This window comes from Protomyctophum bolini (genome assembly GCF_963924005.1).
Source record: "Protomyctophum bolini genome assembly, chromosome: 23".
Classification (NCBI taxonomy): domain Eukaryota; kingdom Metazoa; phylum Chordata; class Actinopteri; order Myctophiformes; family Myctophidae; genus Protomyctophum; species Protomyctophum bolini.
Window position 1 is genome coordinate 1,577,148 of NC_137884.1, and position 27,876 is coordinate 1,605,023.

General features: G+C 41.9%; 1 protein-coding gene across 2 annotated transcripts; it reads right to left on the bottom strand.

The window, feature by feature from the left end:
• Nucleotides 1-5,267: 5,267 nt before the first annotated feature.
• slc26a5 (solute carrier family 26 member 5) lies at nucleotides 5,268-26,930 on the bottom strand. Of its 2 annotated transcripts, XR_013963559.1 has the most exons (19): nucleotides 26,788-26,930; nucleotides 25,128-25,395; nucleotides 23,490-23,629; nucleotides 22,248-22,358; nucleotides 19,806-19,987; nucleotides 18,412-18,576; nucleotides 15,847-16,082; nucleotides 13,857-14,004; nucleotides 13,514-13,627; nucleotides 13,144-13,221; nucleotides 12,017-12,112; nucleotides 11,320-11,426; nucleotides 10,085-10,154; nucleotides 9,893-9,985; nucleotides 8,711-8,824; nucleotides 8,255-8,443; nucleotides 7,313-7,367; nucleotides 6,357-6,613; nucleotides 5,268-6,263 (listed from the first exon to the last, which is right to left on the bottom strand). XR_013963559.1 is itself a non-coding variant. In XM_080757355.1 (18 exons), the coding sequence occupies exons 2-18, from the start codon at nucleotides 25,301-25,303 to the stop codon at nucleotides 6,477-6,479; spliced, it is 2,211 nt and encodes a 736-aa protein (XP_080613481.1). In that variant the 5' UTR covers nucleotides 25,304-25,395; nucleotides 26,788-26,930; the 3' UTR covers nucleotides 5,268-6,476. The 2 variants fall into 2 exon arrangements, 1 of the variants encoding a protein (XP_080613481.1); XM_080757355.1 differs by having other exon boundaries at nucleotides 5,268-6,613.
• Between the last annotated feature and the right edge of the window lie 946 nt (nucleotides 26,931-27,876).

Sequence of the window (27,876 nt, forward strand, 5' to 3'; positions counted from 1 at the left end):
TTTGAAAGTAGCTCTCAAGTCCATAAAACAAACTAACATAGGCTACTTCTCTATAAGCAGAATCATGAATAGGCCTATTTAATTTATACAAAAGGAGAAGAGAGAGAGAGAGAGAGCAATGTGTTTGTGTCTCAAACTTTGTCTAATATTGTTTTAGAGCAGTGGTTCTCAAACATTGTCATGGCAAGAGCAAAGGACCCCCAATATTTTTTCAATGTACAAAAATAATCCCAAAATTGCGCATCTATAAATTCTAAGCATGTGAGCCGGGACTGTGTGTGTGTGTGTGTGTGTATATACATTCCGTCTGTAATTCCCTGTAGGCTTCACGTGAATAATGTTGTGTGCGCGCGTGCGGAGAAATAGTTATTTAATGAATCGCATGTTGGTGTGTGTGTGTGTGTGTGGGGGGGGCCTTACAGGCGTGCATGTGCGTGTGTGTGCGTGCAGGCGTATGTATACATTAGGGCTGTCACGATTCGCCTAGTCCACGATTCAATTCAATTTTGGATTTGCAGCTCACGATTCGATTCGATGTTCGATTCGCTATCACGATTCGCCTAGTCCACGATTCAATTCAATGTTCGATTTGAAGCTCACGATTTGCTTCGATGTTTGATTACATTTTTTCAATCTATTTTTTTAAAACCTTCTTTTTCAGCATTGAGGGCTATATTCATTATAATTTAGGCCAATATCTTGGTTTGTAAAGAAAAACACTTGTTTCCCAATAAGTCACATTTATTTTCTATAAATAACAAATCAGAATGAGAATAAGAAAAGGTTTAACAACTTTGGGTTTTATGCCCTAACATTTTTTAAATGTTTCTTTAAGATGAGATGACTTGTAACATTCTTGTTAAGCTCTAAGTAAGTAAATGAAAGAAAAAAGAAGAAAAGACAAATAGTATATAGACCCATCTGTTGTTAGTTCAAGTATTAAATACTAATTTAAGTGTGTAATTTCACTTATACACTACCTGGTTATAAATAGCTGCAGTAGGCTACACCATTTTATGCAGTATTTTATACTATTTCTATTTAGTGTACATTTAGTGGATGTGGCTTACATCCGGTCTAAAGCCCACCCACTGTATGCGCTGATTTCCATACACAATCCGTATCCTCCCCTCACCGGATGTTGAATTAACAGTACTAACGGCCATATATTTGACGATCACATGTATTATTAGTTGTATACATTTTAGGAGTGAAAACATGTGTGACCTGCATGGCATTTTGTAACATGGTTCTGCTGTTCTGCAACTCTCATTAAATATTGAAAGCCAGCGTTTGCCACCACTGATAGTGGTCGCATGTCTGCAGCTATGCAGACCGCAACTCCGTGCGTTAATTGTTTTGCACGGGGCGAATTAGCTGAGAGCTTTTCTCTATAAGAATATAGTTGGCTGTGTTGTTGTCTTTGTACCATCGTCGTTGGACAGATCGATTTCTTTGTGATGTCTGCTAAGATGCTGCGTGTTGCCTTTGGGATACGGCACTCGTTTTCTTTTCCACACTTATTTCCGTGTATCATCGTCGTCGCTGTCTACAACAGCACTGGCCATGGTGAAACGCAACAGCCGTCTCGTTCTCTCACTTGTCAACTCCTCTCTGTGTGTGTGTGTGTGTGTGTGTGTGACTGAGTGTGTGTGTGTGTGTGTGGCACTGCTCCGATACAGTTGGATTTTCGTCTCTTTTTTTTCTCCATGCATTCGCATGGGCGGAATGGCCCGGCCGCTCGCGGAAGTAAATTGGCTGTGTGGCGAAAATAGGCAAAGTGATCGGTGTAAGGGTGATATTTTGGCCCAATCCGATTATTGACAAAGAACAATGTTGATGTAACTAAGGGAATCGTCGAGTCATTTTTTTTGTAAATAAAGAGATTTAGATGGAATAAGCGAAATAGCGATCGTATAATCTCTCCTGTTCCTTCTGTCTCTCATCAATGTCCTGCGCGAGATCAGATTCTGTGCTGCGCGAGATGACATTGTCAAGCTAGTGTGGGGGCGGGGCTGGTAAGAGAGGGCAGTGTTGCCAGGTTTGCGAATTGTAAGCGAGTTGCAGTGTATGCAAGTAGCGTGGTTAAATTCCTTGTGTTGTGGCAACAGCGTAGGGCGCAGCAAATACGACATTGAGGGGTAGAAACCATCCCGGGCGCGTGGTTCATGTAACATGTGTGTCACTGTGAAAGACTGGCCCCATTAAGTGAACGTAGTTGGCGTAGTAGACGCCAACATGACGATTTTGGTAGACGCCAACATGACGATTGTGACGTAGGCTGTTGACGTTGAGCAATAACAGCGTGTTTCATAAAAGTAATATTTGCAGAGTAAATGAGACACTTGAACGGCCAAAAAATAGGCTATATCAGTGCGGGGAGCGTGCCGAATTTATTTTGCATATAGAGATGTGTGGTAAAAGTGTGGTTCGGTCGGAGATAGAGCACAAAGAATGAGTATGGGTACAACTTCTCACTTGTATATATAGATTATTTATGTTTGAAAATGAACATCGGAAGCCCGCTCATTTTTTTTTTAAATATATGAAAACAATGGCCACGTTTTCAGTGAAATGACAGCAGCATGTACAGTACCTGCTCTACTGTCTTCCGCCCTCTTTGTCATATTGTCTTTTTCTCTACATCTTTGTCAGATTTCAGTCATTCAAATTTCTGTCTTATTATCAATGGCACGTGTCGGTTATGTCTTTATCACCAGTCAATCAAACGATTGAAATATAATATAAGTGTAAGCAAATGCTTTGCGAGAAGGCGTATTGGTGTGTTCACACGAGCAGATGCAAAGATAAAGTCTACCATTCATTGTCAATGGAAGCCAGCGACATGACGATGCAACGACTCAATGAAGCATGTAGCTGCTCCAAATGATACTCCCATTCGCCTTTGCGTCTTCCCGTGTGAACGCAACACAAGTGCTGTAATATCACTGACCTTATGTCTACACAAGTTGAAAGGGAATTGTACATGAAAATGATCAGTAATGACATGTACGTGCATAACATAGGTTAGATCTCATAGGAGATCTCAGATCTGTGTGAGCATGTTTGACAATCGGCGTGAGATGCAGAGAGAGAAAGAGAAGTCTCTCAATCTATACACACGTTACAATTAATTTGATCAAATCACACACAACCTGTTATTTACAAATCCGACATGCTCGTGCACAACTGTAGGCCTACATGATTTCTGTGTTGCTGAACATTGGCACTCTAAAGTATATATTATGGCAATGTCGGGATAAAGACTGACTTAGGATAGCTTGGATGCAGATGAATGTACTCGCACATTAAGACTCATGATTGGAGTGTTGGTTTATGTTAAGTTGATGTATATTTTGGTTGTTGACGTAACTTGGACTTGCCTGCATTTTGCATGTGTTAATACCGGTACAACACATTAAGCCAGAGGGACAAGAGTGTTGGCTAGTTGGTAGTATAATAATAATAATAATTTAAAAACAGTGTTGTCGTTGACAGATTTGAAAAATCTTCAGGAAATAAGGTCCTTGGCCTGCTGGCAGCTTGCACAATATGACACTGATCAACCAAGTAGTCTGTGAGATTAGTTGCGGACATACAGTACAACACAGACGAGGGCAATGCAAGATCTCTGCCTGGCGGAGATTAAAAACAAGTATTGTGTGCATGGTTAGCCCTGTGTTTGCTTTTCCATGGCTTAGATTGTTACTTGTGGAGTGTTTTATGTTTATGCTGTATACTTATGTATGTTTAATACTTAATGCTAGCTGTATTGATTCAGTTATACCATTAATGTTAGATCATTTTCTGTACATTTTAAGTTGACCCTATATTACTACAGCTGTTTATCCTATTTTCTTCACTCCCCCAATACCTAAAGAGAAAAGAAAGGTGCTAAACCGATATAAATGTGTCCAAAAGTTTTAACCTAAAATTAAAGGATTTAATATTATTTACAAAAAATGTACTTGGAAGACATTAGTAATAGAATTCTCCTGTTACAGTTAATACAATAAAACATTGTATGAAGCATGTTTGTCTTTCTCTGTGTGTACAAAATCTCTACATTTGTTCATGAATGATTTGCATTTTAAGACACTAAAAGAAAAGCAGTATCATAGTGAAAATGTGTTGCATAGAAAGATATATAAATATTTGTATTAGCCTATGTATGTCTACAATGAGGCACCATATGTTCTACTCCTTTACATGCAATACTTGTATGCTGTGACTCCTTGAGGGGCCCTTGCTAGCAGTGGTTCTCAAAATGGGGTCCCCAGGCTACTGAATGTAGTCATGTTTTTGAGAAAATAAAATCCTTGATAATGCTTAAAAATTCTGGAATCGTAAGGAAATCTTCTCTTATGGGGGTCGCTGGCAGATTTATTTCAAAGATTGTTTCCAACCACTTCAGAGACATGATAACAGCATCCTAATATTAGCAAGGAATATCACATGAAATACTAACCATGTTTTGTATGGAGTATAGGTTGCTGCCTTCAGGAAGGAGATATGGTGTTCCAGCATACAATAAGGGCAGACTGAAGAGGTCTTTTGTCCATCAGTCGACTTTGAGGCTTAATCTTTTTGGCCAGGACTAGACTGAGCTGTGTACACTGGACATTGCTCTTGCCTTTGTGTCTATGTATGCAATTATATATTTTTTTATGTTTCTGTGTTGTCAAATGTGTGTATATGTACTGTTTCATACAAGGCCGCTGGGTCGCAAGACACATTTCTGTGCAAACTGACAAAGTACTATTATCATATATCGGTCCGTGGCCAATATATAGTGCTGTACTGGAATTGATGGCTTCACTTCTGACATGCGGCCACAAGGGTGCAGCACCATTGCAGAGATTCATTGTTCTAGAAATTAGTTTCAAGTTTTCACATACACACAAGGCATTGTATTAGACTTAAAATGTCTTTAACAATACATTTTCTGTCTGTGCGTAGAAAGAAAGACGCTATAGGGTAATTATGCTCTACACATGTGAATATGATATGTTCTTATATGTACTCTTTGGTGCTGAGATCCACCTAGCCGGTCATGGCCAGATTAATATCACCCTGCGAGATATTAGTCTGGAATCTGTGTGGAACCTGCTTTTCCAAAGGGCGAATAAAAATGCCTCTGGTGATAAACATGCCCCATATTTGCATACAAGTTCCCCGATTGGTCCATCCGGAGGAAGTGAAATCCTATCACAACCGAGTGGTGCCACTGCCAGACCAAATCTGCAGAGGGCATTTTTGCAATGGCAGATTTGTCTGGTTTCCAGGTTAGAAATCTGCAGCATGGTCAGAGAGGCAGTCATGTTTGTCATCTGTGATCTGATCATCACAGGAACATGGTCGCAGAGATGGCCTTCCTGGAGGCAGTGAACAAGGTCTTCCAACCCTGCCATGTTTAGCTCCACCCCCCCCCCCATAAATCTCAGATCTTCCACTGGGCTTTTGTTGTCATGAGGTGTAACAATGTTTGTCTCTTGTCAAAACCAAAAAACATTCCATATCTGTCTTCTAGTGTATGATTTAGTAAAATATCACATGTGCATTTGCAAATGTAAAACCATGGTTGGTAATATGTTTACAGCACATATAAAGCAGAAACGATAGAAAAATACTCTAATGCACGTTTAGGACTGTGCAATCGTGACATTACTGAAGCAATGAATACAGTGTTGAACAGTGACTTTAACAACAGTACATTTGTGATACATTTTCACTAGTAAAAGTTAAATAGAAAATACAAGTTGTACTGCCGTGAGGCCCGTGACTATTGGTTGTTTTGCTAGCTTGAGTACATACTTATTAAATAAGTATGTACTCTTTCCATCACCGGTATGTACAATCAAATTTTGATTGTACATACCGGTGATGGAAAGAGTATTCCAGTAACTAATCATTTTGTACATAAACGGACTAAACCTCAAAAGTGACTTGTCCGTCTGTGCTGTCCCACATGAGCCTGAATGTCATTTGACCTGCAGAAACAGCTATACCTGACATTTTCACAAAACAACACAGCTGAACAGTGAAAAGTGCAAAATAAATTGTAACAATAAGTACTTTGCTCTCAGTGTATGCTTCCATGAGCATAATACAGCAATCAGATTATAGGAATGTCATGAAGAAAACCTAATCTGATCCTAGAACCTCTGACGTCTGAAATACACCGTGACTGCAGGCGATCCTTCCACGCCACTGTCCGGATGCATTCCTTTTCTTTTTCAAGCGAGGAACACTCAGTCTACAGTCTCTTGCTGGCCTTTTTTTTTCTTCTTTTCTCAGAGTTGGTTGCTGGTTGAAGAAGACCAGTGGAGAGGAGCCAACACCTAATTCTATACTACCACTCATCCTAGAGTGGCTGATATTATTGACACCTGCCCTGCACTTCCCTGCAAGTCACAGCATCCTGCTAATGGCCTGGTCTCTTCCTCCCGAGAATCTACTGTGTGAGGGATCTTCCATCAGAGGACAGAGTGGTTGGTGGTGGTTGGGCCTGCTTGGCTGTGCAGCACGGCATCGTGGACAGTGGGAAATACCATCTCAGGAGTCACAGCCCCGGTGAAGAACTGCAAGGTAGCCAGCTCGGACAGTAGGGTTCCTGTTTACACAAAGCAGAACATGGGATTTTAAGTGAAATGACGGGTCAATGGGCACCGGACAGAAATGGGCCACCTAAATCTGTGGTTTTCAACCATGTGGTCCGGGGGACCACCGGTGGTCCTTAAGGCGGTTCCAGGTCGTCCCCGGCTAAATGATGGAGAGTTGGTAACCAAATGGACCCTTTATAATTTAGATCTTTAACTCTTGAGAGCGTAAACTGAAACTGGTTTCAGTTTACGCTCTCAAGAGTAATTTTTTTGTTAAACATCATTACTTCATTTACAAGAAGTCTACACAATTAGAGAATGTATATATAGAAGAATTGATATTTTGATCAATGTCTGCCAAACACATGGAATTCTAGACAAAATCTTGTCCAACGACAACAACATCGTTTTGGGGTCTGTCTGAGAGGCTAAATCTCATCAAATGGTGGTCCGTGGCTCAAATGGCGAGTAAATAATGGGCCTCGTCATGAAAAGGGTTGAAAAACACTGACCTAAATGAAAAGATATGGACACCTGCTACTGGGCATATCACCTGTCACTCTTGTTAAGCGAGCTAACTAAGCCAATAGGAAACAGTCTGGCACAAGTAATTAATTCCCCCTCCCCACTTCTGAAGTTACTATCCAGTATCCACTACTCAAGACAATATCTCGTTTACAATATGGACCACTTTATTCCTCAATACTTACTGCTGCACCCAGCGATGAACACCTGCACATCCACAGCAGCATACTCTTTAATTACCTGTCAAGACGGACACAATCGATCATTTTTCATTCTCATCAAATATTAATGAATTCATGTATTCATTTACGGTATTTCATGAGCGGGACAGTCTCACGAAACGGTATGGTGTAACCGTATTTGTATTGTCACAGTGAGGTCAGCAGGTGTGCCAGTCAGCCCAGCTGGCACCAAGACTCCTGACTACTGAGTACTCTGGTGACATTTGACATGAGAACAAAGCTCTAATCTGTTATGGTATGACCCAATCTGTGACTATACAACTCTTCATACAATGCATGTTATCACATACACAAGCTTTATATCACCGTTGTGCAAACTGGCATGAACCAGACAAAAGAATCTGGTCACACACTAATGGTTTGTCATTCACTGTCTATTGACTCTTGGCCAAATGCAAGAGTGAAGGAGTTAGGAGTGGAGTTGATGCATGCACTTGTGTCGTCTGTGTTCCTTCCCTTTGTCTCGCCCCAAATCTCTCAGCCATAGAGTTATACTTTATCTAGATGGCCCCCAGCTATTCATTATTTTTTTCTTTTTTTCTTCCATGATTTTGTAATCCATTTTTCACCCATTTTTTCAATTTCCACATACACAATATTACAGTACACACTGTCAGTAATAATCACAACAACAGAATAACCCGGAACTGGAAATCCTCTACTCTCTCTCTGAACCTGTGCTCTTAAAGGCACAATACCTCTCCTGGTGAATGTCTTTCAATGTCATTAGATGTGGGTCACCACCACAATATAAATATATATATCATGACAGATCGATATTACGACAGATAAATTGCCCAGTCCTACGTTCCTCCATGTGACAAGACATAAAAAAAAAAAAAAAGACTTTAAATAGAACGAGACGCCTCTGTAGTACTGTAGTACCGATTTCATGGCTTTGGCCCCCACTGAGTCGATGAAGTTGACAGGTGTCCAGTCCAGAATAATGGAGTGGATTGACGTGAGCGGCTCCAGGAAGCGGTCCATTTCCGAGTCGGACTCAGTGTGGGTCTCCGTGACCTGTCCGTTCTTATGCCCCTCAGCCTGGCTGTCACTGTGGGTCGCATCCATGTCCTTCAACCAATCAAACAGAGGAATGAGAGCGCTTGGTTAAAAATGTCATTCACGCCGAATACTACATTACATACATAATAGTGACAATACAGTGACTTTCAAGTAACCCAAATAACGTACACCAAACCAAAAACAAAACTGTGTCAAACTGTGACACCCCCCGAGCCGTCAGACCAGTTTTGATGATACTGTAAACATGAAGCACGCCGCAACATGCAAGACACGAATGGAAGGGGATTACTACACTAAGGGGAACGACCAACTCACCAGTTTAACTGCGGCCTCTTTTTTCTGTGTAGAATTCAGTTTGTGCAGCTTCTTCTTCTTCAGATTTCTCTGGGCTTTCCGGGCGGCTTGTAAATGTGCAGGGTTCACACCTGTCTGTAAAACATAATTTGAACACTTAAGACATGAGGTGCCCACAATGTGGTGAAGTGGTTGAGTCCTACCAGAGCCATAGAGTAAGACAGAGTTATGCAAACTCCGTTCACTTCATGGGGCCAGTCCAATCTCTTCTACATAAGACTTCTATTGAGCATGGGGATCGATATCTGGGAGTTTACGGAATGCATTGGAGTCTACGGGCTCACGCGAGTACATGAACCACGTGACCGGGCTGTTTTTTGCCCCCTCAATATCGCAACTCTTCTATTAGATGGCTTCTATTAGATGAGTCCTACAGCATTCTTTGAGTACTACAGACGAAAAACATAATGTATAAATGATGCATAAGGGGTAAGGACCACGAGGCCTTTTCGTGGAGGGGTCAGAATAAAATTTGGACTTAAACTGTTTTTCATCTGTAGTACTCGATTGGTGACGCCAAACCATAATGCCGGATTCCTCTCATAACCAATAAGATCTGAGCCAAGTCTCCTGAGGAGGCGCGTCTGAAGCCTGTGCTGGACGTGAGTCTCCGGAAGTAAAAGCAAAAACAAACACAGGACCGGTGAAACTCTTCTCACTGTCGGGTGAAAAGAAGTTGCTGCTGGCGACTCCAAGTGTCTCAGAGGAGACGTGGTTGTCTACACCCTCCCCAAGACAACTGTGGGGGATGGCAGTGATGGACTTTGTGATTAAACATACGTGTCTAATATTGAGTGATCTGCTAATACAATATAATTGAAACAATTGTGGCGGTTGCATTTGGTCTCCCCGCTCTTCTAATGAGATTTGGTGGTTTTATCACTACTGGTTAACAACGCCTAAAAGGTCAAAACAAAAGTATCCTAGAGTAAGTGGGCGTTTCATTCAAAATAATTTCAGCACTTGAGGACCGGGGTTCAAATCCGAGGTAGGACATGAAACTTTAACATGGATGTAAAAATAGTTAAACTATATAAAAGGTAATTAACCGTGCAGCAAACAAACGGGAAGTCATTCATTTATAGCATATGCAGTATGCTCTGCATGTCCATGTCTGCATTCACATGTGAAAACGCAGATTACCTTCTCTTTGAGGTTGTTCACATAAAGCTCACTGTTGGCAAAGTAGATTGAGGAGTTGGAGTGGAAAATCTTAATCCCCGAACATTCCGCTGCCTGCGAACGAGACCCAATCACAGACAGGCTTCAGTATTTCAGCTGACAGCGCCTTAAAAAGTTCACATGTGCATTTGCTCATCATATTTGAAGGCTCACCTCTTCATACTCAGCCACATCACAGTACAACCCTGTGTCTGTCACTTGGCCAAGGATAGCACTCTTGGGGCTGGAGAATAAAGATATTCAAAATAGTGATAATAAAACATTCACATCTTTCACATGAACCTCATTTAAAAACATTGGAAACAACAGGCAACAGGGCAGGATGATATTAAAAATATAAATGTGTATCTTTTTGCCTCCAGAGGTATGCATAGCACAAAAACAACCAGTTCAGTTACAACTTACATTTTTTACTGATAGTTTACTTAGTACTGATGGCAGATGATTACTTACTGATGGCAATAAGTTTGGTTTTGGTGGACTAGATCTGCAGTATGTGGTAAATTGTATTTTTTGTTTTGGGCAACAAACTGTATATTTCGGTATTTGTATGGTAAATGCATGGTGAGATAGTGCCATCTACTGTGCTCTGTATTTGTGGTCTGTTTGTCTGGTTCATGGGCATGTTGAATTAGGCTCAACTAAGCAGCTAATCACCTCATTTCAATCACCTGTTGGGTTTGGGCATGTTTGGGCAGAACATGTCAGAGAGTCTCCACAAAAGATAAGAAAGAAAATAATATAAATATTATTTGTTTGGTGTCTCGTGTATTTGTTTGTGTTTGTGACATGCGGACATTTCATTGTGAGAATATGGACAATTCATGGTCATTTAAAAAGACAGCATGACTGACTGACAAGGGCATTCATAATTTCATGTGGTAATAATTCATTGTGGTTAAAAAATATTATGTGATTTCTTTGCTCTTTTTCACGTTGTAAAAAGCCCTCTCGATATCAGTTGGGACGTTGTCTTATTTCTGCACCAGATGAAGATGGTTTAGGAGCAGTTACAGTATGTATGAACATAGACTTTGGCCATGAGTAACACAATAAAAGCCGATCTAAGCAGGTGGCGTTGAGAAGGTGGATAAATATAACAGCAAAACCGATGACTGCACAGATGCCGAGCTGAGTGGGGTCGATTGCGCCATATGAATAGACTAGAAACAATGACCAAATTGTATGAATGATGGTTGGTTTGTTTGTACAGTCTATGTGTGCTACCAGTCACCTTGACCACGTTCAACCTCGTGTCTCTATTTGGGCATGTCATGAGCTTGCAGATGGGCTGATTTTGCAGCACAACACCACAATAAGACGTAGTATAAAATGGGGCCTAAATTGTTTCCTGAGCGAACGTTCGATGGTGCTTTGCGTGACGTTACCTTTGTGTTCTGTAGATGACAGTCAATATAGCAAATCCAATAGCCACAAGAAGACCATAATCCAGACCCAGCAGCACGGAAGCTACAAATGCCACCAACCAGATTGCCTGAAAGAAGCAAATCCATTAAGTGCTGTAGAGAACACACACACACACACACACACACACACGCACACACACACACACACACACACACACACACACACACACACACACACACACACACACACCCCCCCCACACACACACACACACACACACACTACATTAAAGGGATAGTTCACCCCCAAAATGACATTTTTTCCATCGATTACTCAAAAGGAGGCTCTTCGTGTCTCCATAGGGAACTGCTGGTCATCAAATTATTGGTTTAGGAATGTGACAAAAACGAAAGGAAATATGTGTGAATTCAAATCACACTCCATTGGGTGAGGAGAAAAAACAATGTTGGTTGAACTATCCCTTTGAAAACCGTAATCCTCCATATAATCATGAATGAGGGTTTGTTTTTTTAGTTCTGGTCCCACTGTCATAGTAGTATTGAAACCAAAATGCTAACAATTTCCGCTTTTGGAAACGCAAACAAATATACGGGTCAGGAGCAGTTGCGTTTTTTGATAGACTAAATTAACTTAACTAAGAATTTTGGAATGGTTTTCAGTCTCCTGACATCTTTGTATGTTATGAAACGGGGACTCACCAGTTCAATTTTGCTGGTTCTCCACAGGGCCGGGATGTCCCGGGTCTGTTTGAACATGCCCAACAGGTTCACCATGATGATGGCTGCCAGCACAGTCTGGTAACAACAGGTAACATACATAATTATACATGTCAAACCAACTGAACAGGATCCATATGATGTGACTCTAAAGGGCTGCTTATATTGTTATAGTTTATGGTTTGATTGAATACTTTATTTAAAAATAATCACAATAACATCACTTTTGGCATCTTCACTTCTCTGTCCTCACGTATTATACTCACATTCCGTGCTCCCATAGCAAAATCATTGCTATGGGGTACACACAAAGCTGGGCATAGGAGGGGCTAGCGCCCCTCAAAAAAATAATTAAATAATTAAAGTTCAATACAAGGTCTGCTAAGAGGATTTGAAACCCACGAAAGCAAATGGGTTATTCGTTGTCCTTTTTACTCAATTCATCAAAACATTTAATGATAGACAAATAAAAGTAATCTATCGTTTATAAAGCTATTGGCCCGGTTTTCCAAAGGACACATGGGGCTCCATTTTCGTCAACGCTAAACCCCTTAACCCTAAACTTCTTTGCCTTTTTTTTACTATTTTGCTAAACATTTTTGAATAGTTAAAATGGCCTGTCTACAAGCTCACGTGTCAATGTAGATTGGCTAGTTGAACTATTCAAAAATGTTTTTCAAAATAGTAAAAAAAAAGGCAAAGAAGTTTAGGGATAGCACATGCTCAGATGCCCTCTAGGCCGCACACAGAAGCCTGTGAACATAGACATTTTTTTTAATTTATTTGACAGGCTCTCTTTACTCTTAAAAAAATATGTATATAATATATATATATATATATATTTTTTTTTTTTAAAGAGTAAAGAGAGCCTACTGTCAGCTGTCCAAATATTATTAAATTACATTTCAGAATGGTAGACCTGAGGCCCAGGCCCACCATACCTCCGCACCATGTCCATGTCCTTTGGGAAACCGGGCCATTGAGGTTCTGGCACTGTTGCAATGACTGCTGAAACGAAACATGGTTAGGACTCACTAGCTTTGCGTCAAGCTGTCTAAATGCTCGGAACTCCATATGCTAGAGTTTGGTGTGCGTTTGGTTGTACCCACCTGAGGAAGGGGCTCGAAGATAAACCCGACAGCCACCACTACCAGTAGCACCACTAAAGATGCTAGCAGCCCTGCAATCTGACCAGGCAGACGGCACATCACAGCACACACAACACAGGAGGAGACACAAAACAAACACACCTCGATAAGATAACTGTGTCAACAACGGCCGGTGCCTCGTGTAATCTTTATGGCTTTTACGATGTCAATTTAGCAAATGTGATGAGGTCACGCCTGTGCCGAGAAAAGACAAATGTGACGTGTGTCCTTTAAAAAATTGATATTGAGTGTGGGTGTGCGACTGTGGGTGTGGGTGTGCGACTGTGCGTATGTATATGTGTGTGTGTGCGTGCGACCGTGCGTGCATTACCTGTGTCTTGCCCCCTGTGCTCTCCTGCACCAGGCTTCGTGACATGGAGCAAGTGATGGCAAAGGTTTGGAAGAAAGAGCTGATGAAGTTACACAGACCCAAGGCAATCATCTCCTGTGATCAATACAACAGTCAGAATAGATTGGTTATTATTGTACGTCGGATTGTGGGCTACAGTATGTGTTCAGAAATACGCTCTGTGAGAGTGCCGGATCACTTTCTGGTCATTGAGAAAACCCAGAGTCGGATCTTTGCTGTTGAGTTTGGTAATAATCACTGCCCTGGCCTAGACTGTATAGTATATTATCTCTCTTTCTATGATAGAAACTAGTTTCAGCCTCACCTGGTTGCCGTCGACGCTGTAGCCATGCTTCAGAGCAAAGATCTTGGCCAGAGAGATGCCCATTGAGAATCCTACGATTGCTATGGCGAAGGAATCCGTGACCAAATTGGGTAGAAGCGAGAAGTGTGGAACTGCAGGGGGGAGGAGCCTATAGACAGATAAATAGCCAAAACGCCCGTTAGATTTTGCTTTGTAATGTTTTGCAAACAAAATAAACTGTTGGCATAAAAACGGCACCCAAATGTCCACCAACATAGTCTGATGCACGTTACATCATGTAAATGATAACGACTGACTGTTGGCGTACCCCTATCAGAACAAGTAACTGGACATCACACACCGGCCGTGACACCATTGTTCATGGTACAATGGAACTTGTGACATGAGAGAAGTGGTATAGTGAAACGGGTGAACTGTTAGCCTAACCATTGTCAACTTTTACCCTACAGTATGCCAGTGGTTCTCAATGTGGGGCCCAGGGACCCTCATTCCTTCCTTCCTTCCACTTGGTCATTAAGGTCCACAGAATGAGAGGCCTGCTCTGCCGAAAACATCGCGAAAAAGTTCCAGACCCACAGGAACGCACCCAGGGTGCCGGCCCGATTCCGGGCGAGCCGCCCCGCGTCCGAAATGTTGAGAAATGAGTTACCGTGTGGGGGTCCAAAGGAGGGTTCCAAATGGACCCTAACTTTATTGATATATTTTATTTTTACAGTATTATGACAGGAAAGGGGGAGAGAGAGAGATGGGGAGGAAGACATGCGGCAAAAGGTCGTCGGGATCTGGACTCGAACCCGCGACACGCCGTCAGGCTAGGTGCCTGGACCGCTCGGCCCAGGCGACAGTTCTGTAACTCTGAGAGCTATGGGGGCCTGTCTCTTTCTCGCTCCATTTCACTTTGTCTCTCTACATTCCCTTTGAATACTCCCACAGTCTAATCTACTCACTAATGACAGCTCACCTGTTTCCACTTCCCCGTTAGTCCTGCCAATCTACTCGTCTCACTTCATTCCCCCTCAACCATTGCTCCTTTAAAAACTCCTCTCTGTATTTAAACTTGTTCACTCCCTCAGCTGTCTTTCCTAGATGTTGTCGGTGTGCGTTTCCTGGCTTTTGTCTGCACTGCTGTGTTTGCGTGCCTCACCTCTCGTAAGCCTGATATTTACTTATATATACTTATATATACTTATTATTATTATTATTATAAGCAATGTGTTGTAGTGTCCCTGAGCATGACATTTTAACCCCTAACTGCTCCCCCTGTGTGGGCAGCACTCAGCGGCTCGGTGTCATTATTCCGTCGGTAACCACACACGTATGTGGTCACATATTGGAGCGGCCAGCACCGCTCAAAAACCTGCCTTGCATCACTGTTCTACATCTGGCTCCTGAAAACCTCTTTTTAAATCAGCACTACAGTACGTCCACTATAGAAGCATGTTAGTATGTTGTAGAAATGCGGTTGGACCTGAGTAGAAACGATTAATAGACAGGATACCATTGATATGGTTGACTGTACGCCATTTTCTTTTCAGATGTTTTCCATGAGCTTTCTATCATTTTATTACGGTATATAGTATGCAGTGTCACTGAGCAGTATGGGTGGGAGGGTTAGGGGATTTCTTTATCTTTTTTGTCTTTATTTTTTATTTTTTCCTTTTCATTTCTGTTTCATAAAAAAAAAGTATTTCATATCATAATGTTTGTAATAATTTATAATCTGTTCAATAAAAACATATTTGACCAAAAAAAAAGAAATGCGGTTGGAATTTTTTTTTAACAGTTACCGTAAGTCAGTATAAATACACCCTACTTCCAGCACCCTTGCTCAGACCACACGGTTCTCATTATGATCTATAACACAACTGTAAAGTTTCATCTTGATCTGAACTATGCAGACATAAAACGGCGCGCACACACACGCAGACTCAAAAAGGTGAAGGCAATTTGAGCCGTACCGTGGCGCCTCCTGGTGGCGACGCCGGCTTACCCCACTGGAATTGTCCCCACCACGTCCACGCTGTAGTTCTCAGACAGCCCGATGCCGTAGGAAATGCCCGTGGAGACGGCGACCATGATCATCTCTCCAGGAATGGGCACGGGAAGTTTCTTCTTGAAGCGCTCATTGATGTCTTTAATGCCGTACAGGAGGACCATACACACCAGGCCCACGGTGAGAGTGGCGATGTTGGTGCTGGTGATGTCACTGAACACCGCCTTGGCACTCTTGAATGGACAACAGAGAGGAAGGGACCACTTCACTACTTTTCAACTTATCTTCATATAATTGGTCCTCACCAATGTGTTTTCTACTCAAGTCTGTGTCTCATAGGAGGGCTGTGAGCAGTTAAAAAACCCCGTCCACCAGCAGAGTTGGGTGTAACGAGTAACGGAAAATCTCGTTACTGTAACGACACTACTTTGGTCGGTAGCGAGTAATATAACGACACTACTCCTCCAAAATTGATAATCACACTACAGTTACTGGTCGCTTTAGCGCTGCCGTTACTCGCTACTTGCGTCATGTGGGCCTGTGGCTGCTTTCAGCAGTGTTGCTTTGGAGAATAATGCACACAACGGAGATGAGTTGAACATGAACACTAATGGTGCGCTGGCAACGCAGTACGCAGTACGGACTAGAACATGTCAAACCGGTGTCAGATCAACAGCACAGCATTTTTCTTTACTGTCGTGGACTCGTAGGGTGGCCAGACGTCCGGTTTTAGACCCACCTGTCCTCCTCCCAACTCAACTTCTGGCCGGACACATCATTGTCCGTTTTTTTGTGATATAGCCTACAGTGCTTGTGTCATAACTGTCATTTACGTCGTCTCGGTATTAAAATCTCCACAGCACTTTTCCGCTGCACAGCAAGCTCCCAGTCTCCCACTGTCACAGAGACAGAGCAGGCGTTGGGGTGTTGCCATGTCCGCTTATTACAAGCGACTTTGGGCTTGTTTTATGATAGCCCAGTCAGGCTTCTTTTGGGCTTGTTTTCATAGACATGGCTGCTTGTTTCTCTTCTAAAACCTGGCAACACTGCCAATGGGAGGGTCTGTTTGTTTGTTGTAGAACGTGTGCTCTCACAATCACTAGTTAGTTAATGCAGAGATAAATAAACCAAATATGCTGAAATGAAAAACTACATTTAATGAGCAATGGAGCAGGGGACTCCACATCATAAAGAAAGGGATCCTAAAGCACTGTGAACATAATTATAGGCTACTGATTTATCTCAGTCTCATTATTTTATTTGAATATATATTGTTGGGAAAGTAATATAATATGTAATATTTGCCCGCTGGTTTTCAACCATTTTCATTATCAAGGTCCAGTATGTATTCTGCATTTTAGCCATGGACCACCATTTGATGAGATTTGGCCTCACAGACCCCAAACTAAATATTATGTTGTTGTGTGGCAGTTCAGTGCAAATTATTTGACAATGCATATCAGGCGATTTTATGGAGTAACGCAAAAGTAATGTAACGAGTAATGTAACTAGTTACTTTCTCCAGGGAGTAATAAAGTAATGTAAGGCATTACTTTTTTCAAAAGTAATATGTAATATGTAGTGCCTTACTTTTATGAGTAACGGACCCCAACTCTGTCCACCAGTGACATCGTTAGGCAGGTTCTGTTTTAAACAAGATTTTTTTTTAAACAAATATTTGGGTTTTTATTATCGTGAGAACGATGGCTTCTATTTTCGCATTGCAACTTTTCAGGAATAGAAAGCCTGCGGTTTCTATTAGCTTGTATTCCCCATAGTAGATGATGCCACTGGTGGCCGGGTTTCTGAACTGCCCATGGCCCACAGACTGAGTAGAAAAGATTGTGCCATTTTATCATGATTATTAGTGAGGACCAATTATATGAAGATAGGTTGAAAAGTGGTGAAGTGGTCCTAATAGATTGATTGATTGATTGAATGTGAGGTCATGTGAAAATAAAAATGCCTAAAAGAGAATGTATGTGCTTTAAATCAAATGTTGTAGTCAGCAGTATTCACAAGATAGCTTAGAGCACTGGTTCTCAAAGTGAGGTCCAGGGACCCCCATGAGTCATTGAGGGTGTCGACCAGCAAAATGGCAGATCTAGAAGCTTGGAAATGTGTCACATTACAAGGCGTGGTGAGTTTGTACATCTGCTATATTTGAAAATGTTTGCCTAAGGCATGCACAAAATAAGGATGCCCGGTATATATAATTTCAGCAGCTATGAAATGAGATATGACCATATATATATATATATATATATATATATGATCATGTGTTTCCCCCACCTACAATAGAGACGGTATCTAATCTAACAACTAATATCTTCTCTTATGGAGGTCCTTGGCAGTTGGCACCAAATAATTTCAAATGGGGGACCCGTGGATTGCTACTGTATGTATCAATTTGATGGTCCGTGACATCAAACCGTTTGAGAACCACTGGTTTTAGTAGACCACGGAAAACCTCAACACTTGGTCATAAACCAAACACTTCTGTGATTCTAGCTATACTCCGCAGCAAAGAATTACAAAGACAGCCAGCATGTATTAACTCACGTAGAGCGCAGAGAGGGGCCCACTGAAGCGCTGCGTCTTGACCCCCAGCAGGTACTTGAGCTGCGATACGAAGACGTGCACGGCCGCCGCTGTTGTGAACCCTCGCACCAGAGGCTCAGTGAGGTAGATGGCCACGAACCCAAACCTGAGCAGACCTAGGACCAGCTGGAGAGGGGAGGGAGAGAGACAATGAAATGGAAAAATGAAGCTACAGTATGAAAAAAAAAACCACAGTCGATCCAAGCAACCTTATAGAACATGTTTTGCCGGGATTCAGAACACTTAATAATAGCCGTGGAACCACAGGCACAAAAGCTCAACAGTTAAGGATTAAGGATTAATATCATGCCATACTTTTTATTTGTGTTTTCTCTATTCACTTGGTCATTAAGGTCCACAGAATGAGAGGCCTGCTCTGCCGAAAACATTGCGAAAAAAAGTTACGGACATTTTTGTATACCACACCATAGACGACCAATATATGGCAACTTGTTTTTTCGCGATGTTTCCGGCAGAGCAGGCCTCTCATTCTGTGGACCTTAATGACCAAAACACAAATAACATCACAGGTCCTGTCCAATTTTGGGCCTGTGGCTCCCCGGGCTATAAACGTGATGATGTGTTTTTACCACACATTGTCTCAAACCAAAAGTACTATCAACACAGATTCAGGTTTCAACTTGTGAATGACCCCGCCCCCACCCCCCTCCTTTCCCTCCAACCCACTGATTTCAGTGATTTGTGTAAACAACGCTTCTGGAGCGTTAGAAAAAGTGGAGAAAAAAAAAGCCCCTAAAGCTTTGTTGCATTACTTTACTCTGTGAGGCTAAGCCAACAGCCACCAGGGGTTGGTATACACAACACCAGAACAAAAACACGCCGGTCTGCAGAAACAAACACCAGACCCTCCAGGCGACTCTTTCCCATCCATGGTTTATTATAATACGGCATTGTCAACTTGCTGGGTATGGTACTACTAGTAGTGTTGATTTTGCAGATGAAAAATGTTTGTCGACTAAACTTATTCACAGACATAAAACTAAATGGAAACTAAATGAAAACTAAGCTATGGTGACTAAAATTATGACTAAATATATTGACAATTTCGTCAACAAATGAAAAGTAGACTAAAATGATAGGAAGGAACTAGTGGACAAGAGATCCACTATAAGTAAATGACAAGTCATTTTAAAAATCAAAATCAGCCATTATGACGGCATCAAGGCCCGCCAAAATACATTTTAGTCGACTAACACTAAAATATTCCAGGTGACAAAATGTGACCAAAGCTAAATGAACATTATTAAAAAGTACTAAAACTAAAAATCTAAATTTGCTGTCAAAATCAACACCGTATGGTATAGTCCCTATATCAGCTAGGCTAGGGAACAGACCTGGATGATTCCCACCATGGTGCAGAGCACCACAGCCAGCTGGACCCTCCTGGCGTCGCGCGCTTCCACGTCTAACACGCTAGATGCGTTGGTGCCGTTGGCGGCCGGGATGTAAAACATGGAGTCCGGAGCCTCCCTCACGGCCACACCGCCGATCATCAGGCTGATCACGGCAAACGTGCCTGTTGGGGAGAACAACCACAGGACAGGAGCGTCACCCGCTGTAGTGCCGAAATGATTTCGGCTCGTCAGAAATTTTCAGTAGCACCGAAGAGCCGACTTTAGGACTGTGACAATCTGTATCTTGTTTTCTTGCATGTGTGTGTACAGCAGGGTAGCCCTAATATCTGCTCTTTCCCATTCCTCCATTCCACGCGGAGCAGAAGATGTTTTGTTTCCCAGGCGGAATATAATACCTGGGTTTGATTCCAAATGCTTACATTAGGGGCTCGTCTGAGATCGGGTTTCCCTGAGGGATAGAAGGGGGTGATTGCAGCAGATTGGTTGCAGCAGATTTCACCCAAGGGATTCCCTTTGGTAGAGAGGACGATGTTTGGTTTCCCATGTGGGAGACCCAGGTTTAGATCCAGGTTGTTACAATTTACATTATGCTAGACTCGTTTCACTTTACTTCTCTGGTATGCTAATCGGTGGACATAACCAAAACAATCATTATTTTTTTTTTTTTTTGCATGCCCAAAATAAAGACAACAGGGGGCTAAAGTGGCTAGTAAAGCATGAACACACAGGTGGGTCAAGCTTGGGGTTGCATTTAATTGGTGTAAAAGGCATGTAATCCTAATGTCAACACCTGCCTAGAAATTAAGCTCCTTATCAGTCTCCGCACACATCTGAATGAAATGTATTTACAGGAGTGGCTCCCAAACAGGGGGGTGAGACAAGTCCAGAACTATACAAAAAGTTATGAATATATATATATATATATATATATATATATATATATATCTTTCATTTTAAATTACATCAGCGCTCGTTTTCCAATAAAGACGCAACTTTCAACCTGGCATCGATATTTTGTGTTTGTGTGTGTGTGTGTATATATATATATATATATATATATCCTACAGTGTATATTACAATAGGCTTAGGGACGGCCGGTAGCCAAGTCACCATGAGATAACCATAAACAAAGTATAGGTGTACAGTCAGGTTTTAAGAGTTATGTACTTCAAGTGTGTGTGTGTGTGCGTGTGTGTGTGTGTGTGTGTGTGTGTGTGCGTGTGTGTGTGTGTGTGTGTGTGTGTGCATGTGATAAAGTATTTGGCTCCGAGTTGCGCAGCCATCTTGCTTGCCAAATTACATGCCAAAATTCTCCCTCTCAATGTTCACCAGATAGGTACAAGGCAGCATTTTGGTTAGGAGCCATTAGCATCGGAGGAGGTTGCAAACTACTTTCAATTTATTGTTGCTCTCACCTTTGTAAAGGTTTAGCGGGCATCGGTTATGGTGCCCATTTCTCAAGTGTGACAGCTGACATTTGAGAGGACCCTGCCCCCCTTTGATGTGTGTGTGTGTGTGTGTGTATGTGTGTGACTCCGGTCATTTAAGTTCAGAGTGTGAGTGAGAGTTCTCTTCCTTGTACTTACTCGGTATTGGTTTGACAATATGTATGTGTGTGTGTGTGTGTGTGTGTGTGTGTGTGTGTGTGTGTGTGTGTGTGTGTGTGTGTGTGTGTGTACAACCTGTGCATCTGGCTATTATGTATTTTATTTAGTCTATCCTAAGCTCATCTTTTGTGGAAAGACACACACCACAGTGACAGTGTAGCCCATGTTGGTGTGAGAGGGGCTGTAAACATAATTCGAGCTGACAGTGTGTGCTTGGCACGGATCGTGGAAAACGATCTGGGAACACTTACTGTCCAGTGTCCAAGGGGAAAGGATTGCACTGTATCAAAGAGCAAGTCCTTCTAAATCAATGGTGTACATGATATTAACAGGTTTCAGCCCGGAAATCCTATTTTGTGCATGTCATAATATGCAAAAACATAGAATATTCTAAAAGAAATTCAAACTAGTTTATAAAGTAGCTAAAATACCGTAGCTGATCAACAAGCTCACAATTCCTCTCATCACTATTTGTTGTATGACGAGGTGTATATAGGTCTTAGGGGTTTAAGTATTTGGGGTTAGCCAACGGGGTTAACTCATTGCTGCTTTGTGACATTAATTGCAGAGCAGAGAACAGTGACTGTGCGGCTGTGGCGACATCACAAAGGCCACACTTTTTCGTTTAGTTTCTTTCCATCCCTTGTTGGTGGAATCTATGACCCATCTTATATTGTGACGGCTGAAAGACGAAACCGAAGAAGGGAAACCGCTGAGGGTTGTAAACCGCTGCCATGTTATAATGTACAGTAACCACAACCCACAGAGGTTAAGTATGAGGATTACCTATTACCTGATGCTTACAGCACAGTACCTATGGATATGTGTCTGGAGGTTCCAAAGAAGGTGTAGAGTAAAACGGGGTAGAACGAGGAGTAGAGGCCGTACACCGGTGGAACAGCAGCCAGCATGGCATAGGCTAAACCTAGAAGAAGCAAGGGAGTTACCACTTGAACCCTGATTGATTTATTGATTGATTTAACAGTTTGCAGAATTACAGTACATTTCAAGTACAACTCAATACAAAAACTGTTAACTGTGAGTGGACGACACCCTAAAGCATTACACTTGAATTTTCAATTCATCAAAACATTAAGAGACGTACGAATATACACAATATATACGGTAGTCAAAACAGGAAGTCATCATAGGAGGTAAAAAGGGAAAAGAAACATATACAGTGAGGGGGAAAAGGGGTGGGTGGGGGATTCAGATGGCATCCCTATGTTAAAAATGTTAAACGAATGTTAAACAATAAAGTTCTCAGTCTCCTGTATTCCATATGAAAGCTTGCTGAACTGCGAAAATATGAAATTAAATTAAATTAAATTGCCTATCTGCAAACTCTCAATGGGTCACAGATTATTTTAAGATTAGAGCATTTAAAGTGGTCAAACTAGCAATATGTTTAGAAGCATATTCCTTTGCTTTCATAAAAGCAAAGGTTAAAGCCTCAGTCTGTGATTTCTTTACCTGATTGGCAGCATGCAGAACGGTAGAATATTAGAAAAACTTCATAATTTTACATAGTGTTTAGGAAACGGCGCTAGTCGTGAGATATAATATATTAGTGTCGACTAGAGGGCCTAGTATGAACCAGTGGAACTGGAGGTCAACAAAGTATATAGGGTTTGGAGATAAGAAACAAAACATATAAGCCTCTAGTTTGAGGGCGATGTCAGCAGTGGAGTTAATGTGTCCGCAATCTGAGAACCCATCGTCAAAAAAGAAAAGAAAAAGAGCTCCCTCTTTTACTTTTAATTTATTGACGGAGTCAACAGTCTGTCTCGAGAGATGAATGCGTCCATAAGTGTGACACACAGCAACTGAACTGGCTCAGGAAGTGCAAAGTGACAAACAAGCACGGCGGTGTGCAGAGCTTGTCGCCCTGAGGTTGAACTTTTGCGCAGCACACTTTGGCAACATTTCAACTTAACTTAAAAAAATTGGAAAAATTCAGGATATAGTTATTTTGAAATAAAGTTTATATGTAGGCCAAATGTTGGTCATTGAAATATGGTAGTGAGTGGTGACTGAAGCATTGCACTGCACTGACCTTGGGGGAGTTGCATAACCCCGGTGCTCAGCCCTGAAACGATATCCCCAACCAGGTACTGCTTCACTGGATAGGAAGGCAGCCATGTTATAATGGGCAGAAAGCTCAGAGCTGCTGCTTTGGCCCTCTCCGATGAACACCTGTGGAATGATAGAAGAGACAGAGAGATGGAGTTGGAGCTGGTGAAGTCTTTTTTTGCAAAAAACTATATGTTAATTCTTTAAACTACTACCATCGAGTGCACAGTTAAAACTAGACGTTTCACCTCTGTGAGAGTCTGTGTGAGTGAGTGTCAGGCATTGCGAGGCTTCTGAAACACATTTGATGTTCACTCAAGATGAAAACGGATTTAAAACCAACATTTCGCAATATTTGGTCATTGAATCTGTCCATGTTCGTCGTAAATATTTCTATGAGTGACAATGCTGAGTGACCAAAAACACAAAGCTGCGTGCTAGACAGCAGTAGTAGTAGTGAGAGACAGCTAGAGAATGGACTCAGACCAGCTGTCATATAGACACTGTAGTCACAGTAGGCGTCAGGCGAATAACCAGCTCAGTGGCCTTGTGGTTAGTGTCCTGAGATTGAGAGGTTGGGGTTCGATACAAAATCATTGATATTGTATGTCTCCCTGCTTGGCATTGCATTGGCTTGGATAAGTCCCTGCAACATACTAGCATCATACTTGTACATCAAGCCGCCTCATGGTACAGAAACAGGAGGCGTAAGTTCTGACTGTCACGGGGCAGCCCGTGCCCTATACACAGACAATGATTGGGGACATTGCATACACTTTACTACACCTGCTTCCAATTAATTATCAATCAGCCGGCTTGGAAGTGTTCTATTTATTGATACTGTAACTGAAATGCATGGCTGAAGTATACTACTAATGGTTTTAAACGTATTTATTGATTTGAAGTTGAAGTGATTGTGAGTCACACCTCCCCTCTTCAGTGGCATTCCGGTTGATTGGGAAGGTGCCAAGTGCTGCAGAGGAGGAGGGGTGTTTGATTCGAGACCAATCTTATTTAAAACAAAACTATAGTTTGTGTATGAATGGACGTCCGGAATTTCATGTTTAAGTTAATGTTAAAACCTTCAGTAATGGTGTGTTAACTCATTGGCCTTTGTATGCTTATGGTGAGTTAATTGAATTGCCAATTTGCTGTGATATGGTTTGGTACGTCTCACTCCTATAAAAGGGAGCCTGCAGCTGATGTGTGGGAGTTAGACCTTGGTTGACACACAGGTAACAGCCTAAGTGAGAGCTGCCAGGGCCCTTTGGAAAGTAAGGGTATGGCCTGTTACAGCTTCTCGTTGTTTTAGGTGTTGTTCAGTATAGTGGTCTTCAAGTATGTTTATGTTTGTACATCTGTTATTTTGGCCAAATCTTGTTTTTCGTCATTGTCTTTGCCGAGGCCGCACTGTACCATAATCTGCACTGGACTGGAAAGGTGAATAAAACCCCTAAAAGGGCATTCTTGGACTCTTCTGTCTTTTTGGAGCCTTGGCCGGTCGGCCAACTTCACACTAACCTATGGGCCACACAGTTGTTTTCTTCCCCAAATCATCCCAAAAACCGGTACTGGACACCTTTGCAACATTTTGACACCCCTGACGTAGGTCCATACTTACTGAACATGCTGTGCGAGTCTCTGACGGAGTGTAGGGGGGCACCTCTCTCTGCGGTGGAGGAGCTGAGTTTGGATGTAGCCCTCATCGTAGACCGGCCGCTCTATGCGGTAGCGGCACACGTCCGTCAGCGCAGCTGTGTCGTCGTCCTCCTGGGTTGTGGTTACATGTTGTTCCATAACACATGAAACAGCAGGGCCCAGTGGGCATGTCAGTCGGGTCCGGCTGGAGACTGAAGAGGCTTTTCTGTTTCTCACCACTTCCCGCTTTTCTGTTCACATGGGGGAAGAGAAGCAAACTCAGTCCGACAGAGGTGGAAGACCACACCAAGTGTTGTTGGGAGAGCAGAGTCAATGTTAATTCAACTCTCAAAGTGGCCGATGAAGCTCTTGTTCGGGTCCATTTGGTTCCATTTTTTGTACACTCAAGAGTTACAAGATGGATAAATTAACAATGAGGATTTTACTATGTTATGTACCAGTTGGGCTAGGGGGTTATATACCATACATTTACTACCACCATTGTGTCCCTTCACTGCTGTTATGGGAATGTATATTATTTGTATTTTCTATTGCATTTTTATATGTTCGTTAGTTAGTTTACTGTTACTGTCTGTATGCAAGAGTGCCAAAGGCAAATTTCCATGTTAAATGTAATGGACAAGAAGCAGTGTAATATGGGATAATAATGGGAACAGGCAACTTTCTATAGTTCACGATTCACACAATATGATGTATTGTATATCTGCCAATAAACATGATAGAATGTATAAAAGTGACCATGATTTTGTTTCGGGGAATTGATTGGTCCACCCCTGCGGTACCCAAATATTTGTTTAGAGGCCAGCTGGATCTAATTCTAAGCGTAATAATCTATATACCGTACCTTTGTTCGGACAGTTTGTAGTACAAATTCCTCAAGGTTAAAAGTGCATTTTAGAAGGAAGTATGGGGACACGTGCATCTACATGTCAGAGAGAAAGTAGTGACTTCTGATTTTCTGACTGAGACCAAACGGCATGTCATACAGACCTAAATAGACATGCTTGGGCATAAAATGGCAATCGTGAGAAATTTAGAATAGCATTTTTAGCCTACATGATGGGAGGAACATTACATTTCTATAGCTCCTAAAGCACGGAAAGTATTACAAAATGATTTCCCTGTCTCCATGTCATCCTCCAGCAACGCACGTACTGTATGGCTACGCAACAAAAACTGGGAGGGTATGTCATTATTACACAATTCAATAATAGGCTATAAACTCAAAACTACTGTACTGCTGAGGACATAGCCTATCATTCAAAAAATAAGAAACGTTTGTTGTCTGACTATAGATATAATGATTAAAAGTACTCAACTTTGAAGGACTGGACTAAACAGGAACTGGAATGGAATTAATTAGGTTACTATAATAATATCCCTGCTGTTTCTTTTGATTCGCTTAAAAGGACACGCAGACCTAAACTACAAACCTGAAAACGTTCATTTCAAATGAAAATAAACTGATCATTCATGTATTTCTTTTACCTGGCTGTAGTAGTAGTTCAGCAAACACCAAAGCGACAACACAACCCCTAGCTATAATCCAAAATACGGCATAAGGCTGACAGTCTGTCACAATGAACTCACTGACAACAAACGGAATATTATTTATACTGTACCTGTTCCAGCATTAGGCGGTGGTGATGCTGCAGCACCAGTACAGTATTGAAACAGCTGAGGATGTTATTTGACTCCGGGGTGGTTATTGTTTAACGTCGACCAGTGCCCCAAAACCCAAACTATCCGTTGCTGGCTGTGAGCAGAAGCACAAGACTGACTACTGGCTACTGCTGGAGGAGGAGGAGGGAGGATGAGGGGGAGGGGCCAGTGTGCGTCACGGTCACGCTCCCTGCTGCGTCACGTTGTGTGAAATGTACCCATGACAATGCTGGGATTAAAGTTCTAGATTATTGTTGACAATATTGACTCTGACTTCTGTCTGTATAGGCAAAATGTGCTGTTTCGCTTCAGTAATGATACTATGATAGTAGCCTAATAAGAAGAGAAACGAAGTAGGCTATACATTATTCATTTGAATCATTTGATCATTATTCTATTCATATCATATCCAAATTTAGTCATTCCAAACCTTCATTCATTGTATTTGAGATTGAGGCCAGGCAGTAGTAAAAATAATAATAATAATACAAAATTATTTATATAAAAAGGAAAAGAGAGAGAGAAAAAAAAACCTTCTTGGCCGATTTATACTTCGTCGTACGACGGAGCATACACCGGGCCAGACTGAGGCCAAAACTTGCATTTCTTGTTGTTATTCGTGTGATCGTGACAATAACAGAGTCCCAAAAGTCTAACTGAAAAATGAAGAAATAGCGTTAAAACATTCACTTTGTATTTCACAAGAAAGAAGCTATCGTGAATAATACCCAGTAGAGAACTAGCGGTGGAGTGGGGAGTGGGGACTACCTGGGCTGGAACCGAACCCCGGGCCCTCAAGGACCACTTGTGGTTCCGCCCGGACCACTGGTTGAAAACCACTGCAAGATAGAGGCGTTAACCAATGGAATGTGGTCCTGATGGCCCTCTCTCATTATGGTCCTCTACTATACCAACACTGCGTTGCCACGACGACTGCAAACATTAGAGATTTAGCTTCAGACCGTCAGCTGTGAACTATTAGCACAGACGGTAGCTTATTATAACTTCATGTTCTGAATCATCTAAAAGTTTAGTGCTAACGTGAATAT

What these genes read in the sequence shown, in the direction of transcription:
- slc26a5 (XM_080757355.1), bottom strand. Translation starts at nt 25,303, where the DNA reads ATGGAACAACATGTAACCACAACCCAGGAGGACGACGACACAGCTGCG. An exon ending in GGTTATGCAACTCCCCCAAG is followed by an intron (nt 22,359 to 23,489) that starts GTCAGTGCAGTG and finishes TGCTTCTTCTAG; the next exon opens with GTTTAGCCTATGCCATGCTG. An exon ending in GGGCCAAAGCCATGAAATCG is followed by an intron (nt 7,368 to 8,254) that starts GTACTACAGTAC and finishes CCGTCTTGACAG; the next exon opens with GTAATTAAAGAGTATGCTGC.